This window comes from Rhipicephalus sanguineus, chromosome 11 (assembly GCF_013339695.2).
Source record: "Rhipicephalus sanguineus isolate Rsan-2018 chromosome 11, BIME_Rsan_1.4, whole genome shotgun sequence".
Taxonomy (NCBI): Eukaryota; Metazoa; Arthropoda; class Arachnida; order Ixodida; family Ixodidae; genus Rhipicephalus; species Rhipicephalus sanguineus.
In genome coordinates, this window is record NC_051186.1 from 98,803,903 (window position 1) to 98,813,602 (window position 9,700).

Here is a 9,700-nt window from a genome sequence, read left to right on the forward strand (position 1 = left end):
TCGGCGACGGCCGCCACCTTCTCCGAGTATGGTCAAACACCCTCAGTGCTCTCCACGTGGACTAAAACTTGAGTTTCTGGTTGCCAAAGCAGCGCTTTTCGGGCTTGACAGTAGGGTTTGCCTTGCGCATTGCAGCGAGGAGGCTTTTTAGCCTTGCAGGATGTTCGTCGAACGAGCTTCGAAACACAACGACGTTGTGCAAGTATACGAGACACTTAAGTCCAGTACGAGACACTTAAGACACTTAAGTCTGCCACTTAAGTCCAGCTAGCACAGTACCATCATTCGTTGAAACGTGGCGGGAGCGGAACAGAGACCAAAAGGCAGTACTTTAAATTAGAAAATCCCATCGGGAGTCAGGAACGTGGTTTTCTCGCGATCGCCCTCTTCAACTTCAATTTGCCAGTACTCAAACTTGCGGTATAATGATTTAAAGAACTGAGCATGGTGTAGACAATCCAAGACGTTATCAATCCGTGGCTCTGGATAAAGAACTCATTTGGTGAATGTTAAGTCGTCGGTAGTCAACGAACAAGTGTAATTTCTTGTCTGCTTAACAGCGATGCTGTGTAAACTAAGCGTAGTTTGTGCGGCCCATCAGAAAACTATCATCATCATGAACGGGTGTGTGCCACAGAAATTGGGCAAATCCCACTACTCATCACTGGTTTAGTAAGAGAGAGAGAGAGAAAGCTATAGAAAAAAAGGGAAAGGAAAAATGGAGATAATTATTGAGAATCAAGACATAAAATGATAAAAAGACAGAGAAAAATATTGAGAGAGGAAGAGAAACACAGAAAGAGAGAGGGAAAGAAGCAGAGAGAGAAGCATAAAAAAATAGAAAGGTCAAGACAAAAGAAATAGAAAGAGAGAGAGAAAGAAACCTGAGAGAAAGAAAGCGATGAAAGAGAAATAAACACAAAAAAAAACAAAAACGAAATAAATGAAAAGGAAGAAATATAAACAGGTACAAAAATGGCACACAAGTAAAAAGAGGAAGAAGGAGAAGAAAAGAAAAAATGATGAGACACAAAGAAGGTCACCCAGCTGCGCTCTTCCTTGAGGCTTGGCACCATCACTGCACGCGGCCATACTAGAGAACGCGAAAAGCAACGGCGGCTGCGAGATAAGCCCGAAACGATGGAAGCCCTAGGCCGACGACGACGTGCCCGTAGATCTATGAGAGGTGCCAACGGTTGGTTGCGGAGTTTGGACATCCATGGCATAACTAACCTAGCTAAAGGCTAGCAACAACCTAGAATCCACCAGATTGGTGACTGTACAAAGGCGAAGACTTTCGCAAGAAATAAATTGTTGGCAGTTCAGCGCTCTGTCTCTTCTCTTCTATCCCCTCCTGTCGTTTGCGCTGTTAAGCACTCTTTATCATGTTGTACCAACACGCCCAATCCCACTCTCTCTCTTAATCAGAGTAGCTTAACTGCGGTGCTCCCGTACGATTGTTTCGCTGTGGACGAGCTTAGGCGAGCTAAGCGGAAGTGTTATCGTATTCAGAGAGCTGGACATCGGGCAACCGAACGTGCGGCACGTCGCCAGAGCTCTCTGGAGCGCTCGAAAACAACCTGTGGAACGTACCATAATACTACTGATGCACTCTTAAACAACAGCTGGCTTCTCCGGGCTCGCTCCAGTGACCTTCACAAATATTACGGCTCACTGACTGTTCTGCGTGTTTTGCGCTGCACTAAATCTATCTAAAGGCCTTAACGCGGGTTGCAATTTCCTCTATTATGAAAATGGAACACAGGCCTCCGTCCTCCGTGACAGTGCTGATGTCACAGCTGCGGGGCGGCAGTGCCTGGTGAGGTAGATGTGCAAACCGCTACACCTACTATTTGGAGCCCAAGCCATTTTATCGAGAGTGAGTGTACTACTACTACTATAATAATAATATTAAGTATTATTATTATTATATTATTGTGGTTGTTGTCAATGACCTTTCTTTCGCCAATTTGAATTATTGTTTGCTTGTATATCCCGGAAATATGAATATATCTGGTGAAATTTCTACTGTTGATGAATGTCGTATCCAGTATTGTGATTCGTGTCCTTTTTCTGAATGGTGATCCAATGTAAGTCATATATTGAATATTTTCGAAAGCAGAGTGATTACTGGCACTTTCAAAACATTGAGCATTTGGTTTCACTGCGCAGATAATTTTGTATCGTTACCAGGGGCGTAGCTAGTGGAGCCGCTGTTATCGCTCTATGGGCGATGATAACATAACACTCCTCCCCTTTTATTTAGAGGGTGAATTTGTATCCTTATGCAATATTTAAAAGCGGGCGTCGTATCGATCAGGTGGACGGCGTTGTCTTGACAGGTAGCGCCTTTCCGGTGCGGGTGTCTCCGATGGAGGAGCGGGCGCTGGAGGGCCAGCCTCCATGGGCACAGGCTCTTCCGACGTTGACTGGTCACCAGCCTGGCTTTGAGGGAGGGCCAGGAACCCCTCCGTGAAGTCTGGCTCTGATGCCCTTGGTGTCGCCACAGTGCCCGTGCCTGCCAGCAGCTGGTCGAGGTGTCGCTGCCAGATGAACTTGCCTCTGGGTGTAGTGACTATGACTTTATAAGAGACTGGGCCAGTCTTCTTTAGCACGGTTCCACGAACCCACTTGGGTGAGCCTCTGTAATTGCGAACTAGAACACTGTCATTAATACAAAAACAGTTTCTGTCGCTCTTCCGCTGCTGCATTTGGGTGAATTGACTGTTCGCCACCTGCCCCTCCACTGTAGGCTTCATGGCATCCAGTCTGGTGCGCAATTTCCTACCCATCAACAGGTTAGCTGGAGCTTCTCCTGTCGTAGGATGAGGCGTGTTTCGGTATGCCAATAAAAAGTTGTGAAGTGTTTCTTCGACAGACTTACCGGGCGGTGACTTGCGCAGAGCAGACTTCAACGTTTGCACGAACCGCTCCACCAGGCCATTTGTGCTTGGATGATAAGGGGCGCTCACGACATGTCTGGCCCCGACGTCCCGCATAAACGCTTTGAACTCTTCGGACACCAGTTGTGGTCCATTGTCGGACACCACCGTCTCCGGCATTCCGAATCTGCAGAAAAGTTCGCGCAAGCAGGCAACAGTGCGCTCGGACGTTGTGCTTCGCATAATGAACACTTCCGGCCACTTTGAGTGGGCATCTACCACCACCAAAAACATAGTTGCCCGGAAAGGCCCCGCAAAATCCAAGTGAATTCGCCTCCATGGTGCGGTCGGCCTTGCCCAGGGATGCAGAGGTGCCTTACATGGATCATTCCGTTGTTCCTGGCAGGCTTGGCAACTTCGTACCTTTGTCTCTAAATCTGCATCAATTTACGGTCACCACACGTAGCTGCGAGCTAACTCCTTGCACCTCACCATGCCGGGATGGCCTAGGTGCAGTTCTTCGAGCACTGATTGCCGAAGGGGAGACGGGATAACAATCCTGAGTCCATACATGAGGCACCCTTGATGCACGCTGACCTGCAAACGTCGGTCGAAAAGTGGTTTTAAGCTCACATCTCGCAAGTGCAATGGCCAGCCTATGCTTGTAAGCTGGAGCACTTTACTGAGCACCGGATCACGTGCTGTAGTGCGTGATCCGGACACAGGCATGGAGTCGAGGCGCAAGACATAAAACGATTCCTCGCCTTCGGATGTGCTGTCTTCAGCTCCCTGGAGCGGGAACCTTGAAAAAATGTCTGCTTCTGTCTGCTTCTGCGTTGTCACTGGATTTTTTGTACACGAGCGAGTACTTGTAAGTTGACAACGTGACGGCCCATCGCTGTAAACGTGCTGCTGCAATGGGTGGAATGCCTGTTTTTTGTCCCAAGATTGTTTGCATGCAACGGCTTGTGATCCGTAATCAACGTGAAACATCTTCCATAGATAGATAGATAGATAGATAGATAGATAGATAGATAGATAGATAGATAGATAGATAGATAGATAGATAGATAGATAGATAGATAGATAGATAGATAGATAGATAGATAGATAGATAGATAGATAGATAGATAGATAGATAGATAGATAGATAGATAGATAGATAGATAGATAGATAGATAGATAGATAGATAGATAGATAGATAGATAGATAGATAGATAGATAGATAGATAGATAGATAGATAGATAGATAGATAGATAGATAGATAGATAGATAGATAGATAGATAGATAGATAGATAGATAGATAGATAGATAGATAGATAGATAGATAGACAGACAGACAGACAGACAGATAGATAGATAGATAGATAGATAGATAGATAGATAGACGTTTATTTCATGAGCAATACTGATCATGAGGAGTGAGAGAAAAAGCTGCTTTTAGGCAGCTTGACAAAGCTCTCACCCCGTGTATCTTGGACATCGGTCAGCATTTGGCCACAGACACTATTAATACATCAATAGAATATATACAAGTCATTAAAATAACAAGTCTGCACACTATTATCATCGAGAAAAGTAGTAGAAAAAGAAAACAATACAGTGAATAAATAGTACGTGATGCTGCATACATCCTTATACAGTAACAAATTGTGAAACTTTTCAGTTTATTTCAGAATAAAAGAAAGAAAGAACAGTCCCAAAAATGGGGATAAAAATATAATAAAGCATATAATTAATGTTATATGTAATATTTCTTAAGCTGGTCGAATGTGAAGTACTCTATATGTATATTCTGTGCATAAAAATTATTTAGCATTCTAGGAATAAGACAACACAGCCTATCTTCGCCATAGTTCGTTCTGCTGAGAGGCACATCCCAATATTCAAGATGCCTAGTGTTATAGCTACGCGCGTTTACTTTTAATTTAGCCAGGGTGCGTACACTATGAGTGCCTTTCTTAATTTCATTCCGCAATGCCAAACTTAGTTTAAAATTATAGAGGTTGTCTAAACTAATTAAGCCGTACTTCTTAAGTAACGGTTCAGCTGAATGATCGGGAGCAGTGTTAGCAATTACCCTTATTATTTTGTTTTGCATTCTTTTAAGTTTCAAAATGTTTGTAGAAATGGTTGTTCCCCAAACAAGAAAACAGTATTCGGTGTAAGAAATAAATAAAGAGTTGTAGATTAAAAGTCTGGTCTTCATTGGCAATGAGTCGCGATGACGGTAGAGAAGTCCTAACGCACGAGCCGCTTTGTTAGCTACATGCTCAGTATGCGAGTCCCATGACATATGTTGATTAAATACTACACCAAGAGTTTTAAAATCGTTAACAACTTCAATGGGACTTCCGTTTACCAGGAGTGAATAGCATGGTACAAAATTCCTGGATTTTGCCCGAAATATGACAGCTCGCGTTGTGGAAACATTTATAACTAGATCATTACACGACGCCCATTCCGCCAGCTTAAGCAAAACCTGATTAGCGCGTTGGAATAGGCGGTTACTCTCATCGTCGGCCAAAAAAAGCGTCGTGTCGTCGGCATAGATAATATATTTAACGTTGGGGTCCACATTAACTATATCATTAATGTATATATTGAAAAGGTATGGTCCTAAAATGCTACCTTGCGGCATTCCAGAGAAAGTGCTTTTAAATGAAGATACTGTGTTGTAGATAGAGACACACTGCTTACGGTGACTAAGATAAGATAGGACGATTTGTCGAGCTTGACCACGAATGCCATAGAATTGTAATTTCTGGATAAGAATATCTCTATTAAGAGAATCGAATGCTTTCGTAAAATCTATAAATATACCAAGTACATACTTCTTGTAGAAATCAACCTTTTTGACGGCAAAGATAATGGCCAACGCTTCTTTTTCTTGCTGTCTGTACTTTGTTTCGGCGTCAGTTAATGTGCGCGACGCATAAAACACAGGGCCAGAGCTTCCATCTTCAGTTTCATGCGAAAGTACTGCGCCCACACCGTACTGGGGAGCGTCACATGCCACTTGCAAAGGTTTATCTGGATCGTAATGCGCCTGGATTGAGGATGACGCCAAAGCATTCTTGATTTCCTCGAACGCCACTTGACACGATTCATCCCAGAGCCATGACTGGTCGCGACGCAGCAGTTTGTAAAGTGAACTCGCCAGAGTAGACAATCGAGGCAGAAACTTCCCATAGTAATTTACGATCCCCAGAAACGATTGCAGTTGCTGCTTGCTTGTGGGTGCGGAAGCTTTCATGAGCGTTTCTATCTTGTCTGGTGTTGTACTGACCCCTGCTGCACTGATAACACGACCCAGATACTGTAATTCTGTTTGGAAAAACGAACACTTTTCTTTCTTTACTCGAACACCGCGGTCATTCAACCGCTTCAGAACCGCTTCGAGGTTTGCGAAATGTTCGTCCGGTGTCTTGCCGGTAATGAGAACGTCATCCAAGTAGCAGCTGACACCTTTTAGGTCCTTCAACATTGTGTCCATAATTCTTTGGAAAATGGAATGTGCCTAAGAAACCCCGAACGGCAGTCTGTTTACGGAAAAAAGGCCTTTATGAGTATTTAGTGTCAAGTACTTTCGGGACGAATCCGACAATACTACCTGTTGATATGCTCGATTGAGGTCAGTCTTCGGAAATTCTTGGCCCCCTGCGAGCGCCGCGAACAACTCGTCCACGCTTGGAAGCGGATATCGGTCAGTTTCAAGACAAGGATTTAGAGTGGTATTGTAATCGCCTCATAGTCTTATGCCCCCGTCCTTCTTGACCATTGGCACAACCGGCGTGGCGTAGTCGCTTGTCACGACTGGTGAAATGATTCCCATGTCGTCTAACTTCTTAAGCTCAGCCTCGACTGCCGGTTGCAATACAAAGGGCACACTTCTTGCCTTCAAAAATTTTGGCACGCTACCTTCTTTCAGCAACAACTCCGCTCTTTCTTCTGTAATTGTCCCCAGTTCGTCTTTAAACAAACTCTTGTATTTGCCTAGAAGAGCGCGTAGTCTGGTACATGTAGAATTTTCCAACCTGGGAATAGCGTTGAGCTTGAAAATACGGCTCCAGTCGAGTCGGATGGCGTGCAACCATTGCCGCCCTAGCAGAGGCGGTCCCTTTTCTCTCGTGATGTAAAGAGGCAGCTGGGCCCTCTGCTCTCCGTACTGCACGGCCACGCGGGCAACTCCGACAGGCTGGATGATGGCTCCCTCGAACGACCGCAGCTTCAGCGTCGTTGGCATGACCTTCGTTGAGGGAAACATTTGACGAAACTGATTCAAATACATCACGGTCACGGCAGCCCCAGTATCCAACTCCATTTCCAGAGGTAGGTCATGTACACAGTCGTCCTTTATGAACGGGAACACGCGAGCGCGCGGCCTGAGCTCTGCTGCGGCTGCCTACAGTGCCATCAACCGACAGCGAAAGAAAGCGCACCCGCTTTTGGCGTCATCTTTTGGCAAACAAAATAACGAGTCATGGCCGGTAGACATGCGCTGCTAGATTATGCAAGGTAAATTTAAATGGTAGCGAAGCTTCCATAGAAGCCCATACGTTCAGAAAATGGCTGCTCATCAGGTGCTCATGGGGCTTAGCGCCATCTGTGTGAGGAGGGAACACTTCCGGCGGAACAAAAAATAAAGCGGATGTGACGCAATATCTGGTAACAAAGTGACGTCATTTTGTTGGCACTAGCAAGGTCAATCTAAATAGGTCGCGAAAGTCGGAACGAAAAGTGGTCGGAAACCTATTGCGACAAACATCAACACCCGCGTGACGATTAAAGCGCTACTAGGTGAGGGGGGGACAAATAATGAAAACAAAAAATTAATTAAGCGTTTATTTTCATTAGTTTTAAATTTATTTGTCACGAAATAAATTAGTAGATTGCTTTAGTCAAACTTTAGTCTTGGGTATGTGGTTGAGTGGCCAATTTTTTTCGTTTATTTTCAGAAACCGCGGGCACATGCAGGCAGTCTAGTAACATGGGCCAACGGTTTCGCGCAGTTTGAGATGCAAATGGCGTCGCTCGTTTTTGCGCAGTAGGTTTGTGCCTGTCGTCCGTAGATATTTCCTCGCATAACCGTTGTTTTCTAGTCGTGGTAGTTGGCAGAAGGTAATATAGCCCATCGCAGCCATCGGGAACCGTTTACTGTGTTTTGCCAGCGCACGGCCGGCGTGCTGTCGCCCTTCGGGACGATGAGTCCGCCACGCTACGCGAAGAAACGCTGCGCTGTCTACGGATGCAAGAGCAACACGTGTGCAAGGTTTGTGTGTGTGATGATGTGGATTGTGTGGCCCGTGACGGGGCGAAGAGGGAACGACAGTTCTGCTCTGCGGTACGCCTTGGAGGGGAAGACGACGAAAAGGAAGCGCGAGCGGGGCGTGCGGCTCGAGGAGTTGGAGCGCGACACGGTTGGAACGGCAGCCGCTGGTCGGCGAATCGGGTCGCGACATCGCTTAACCAGGCGTCCGGCAGCCGTGTGGACCTGGTGAGCCCGATTCCCGCTCTGTGCCCGGTGCTGACACAGAGACCGGCAGCCTAGTCTGTTCCTGGCCTGAGGTCCTGGGGCCCGAGTGGTGTCACGAGGTGGCCACGGCTCATGTTGGCGACGGGCAGCTAACCTGCGCTGCAGTGGCCTGGTGATCTACCGGCCTGCAGTGCCATCATCACCACCACTACCACCTCGCCACGGTCAAGGCAGCGTGACTGTAACTGCCCAAGGAGTACCGGTGACGAACGACCTCGCCGCAGCGGCAACAGTTCATAACGGCGAGTAGGACAGTTTGTGTGCGAGGCGCGAAGGGCGTTTAGGATGTAAATAAGGAATGCTGTAGTGTGTTGTGTGTGAATCGCCAGAGTTATCGGTTGTGTTAAAGTCTGTGTTGTGTGTACAGAATCACCTGACTGCCGGTTGAATTATTTCGGATCCTGGGCCCACATTACACCGTCACAGTGTGCACGTTGAATTGTTATGCTACTTCTGATTTTTGTGTTATATATTTTGGGGTAATATCCTGTTCAACTGCAATATTTCGCCAATAAAATACACCTTATTTATCAAATCTGTCTTTTTCGTCTTCCCGTTATCTTGCAGGCTTCCATTATGGAGCCGTCATAGTGATAAGAAAAAAAAGATGCAGCTATAAAAAAAAGTAAGATGCGGCGCCCTGTCAAAAAATTTCATAATTTCGCGCCCATCGCGTTGAAACGTGACGTCACTTCCGGTTGTGACGTCATCCTTTTTTTTAAATTCTGTTTGTCCCCTCCTCACATAGATGGCGACTGTTGCAACAACTAGCCACCGGCTTGACACGTGGGCTTCTACGGAAGTTACGCTACCAGTTCACATATACCTTGGCACTAGCGCGAAATTTTATCTCAAAATATTTTTCTTAGGCCCCTTATCGCTAAGTATTCGCGCTACGGCGAGCCGGAAAGCCCTTGGCGAATGCGCTTGAAGCCAAAGCTAGCTAAACTAATATCGACCCGTGACTAAACAGTGGTGTTGAAGTGTACATTAGTGCAATTCGCCTTGGTTTTACCAGGAAACTTTATTCTTTGAGCTTTTATTCTGCGTTCGTGTCAACTTCCACAGCGTGAATAAAGTAGGCAGCAGCGTACCTCACATGCTTGCAGCGCTGCTTATTTGCTTCGCGCGTGCGCAGGGGCCTTAAAGAGCGCATTGCATGTGTGGTTCAGTTCTAACGAGAAGAAATGACGCCTGGTCACACCAAAATAATGATATTTCAGTTTTATTCAATGGTCACAATAACGCAATTTAACACACCCTACAGAATGAGCAACAA

At 46.0% G+C, this 9,700-nt stretch overlaps 1 protein-coding gene across 1 annotated transcript; it reads right to left on the minus strand.

The window, feature by feature from the left end:
- Positions 1–2,294: 2,294 nt before the first annotated feature.
- LOC119375277 (uncharacterized protein K02A2.6) lies at positions 2,295–7,131 on the minus strand. Its single transcript, XM_037645458.2, has 3 exons — positions 6,923–7,131; positions 2,885–3,069; positions 2,295–2,815 (listed from the first exon to the last, which is right to left on the minus strand). Exons 1-3 carry the CDS (start codon positions 7,129–7,131, stop codon positions 2,295–2,297), a joined length of 915 nt encoding a protein of 304 aa, XP_037501386.2.
- Positions 7,132–9,700: the final 2,569 nt, after the last annotated feature.

Coding starts and splice junctions, on each gene's coding strand:
- LOC119375277 (XM_037645458.2), bottom strand. CDS start 7,131: ATGCCAACGACGCTGAAGCTGCGGTCGTTCGAGGGAGCCATCATCCAG. Junction 3,070..6,922: donor AAGCTCAACGCTATTCCCAG/GTTGGAAAATTC, acceptor ACTTTTCTGCAG/ATTCGGAATGCCGGAGACGG. Junction 2,816..2,884: donor TCTGCGCAAGTCACCGCCCG/GTAAGTCTGTCG, acceptor ATCCTACGACAG/GAGAAGCTCCAGCTAACCTG.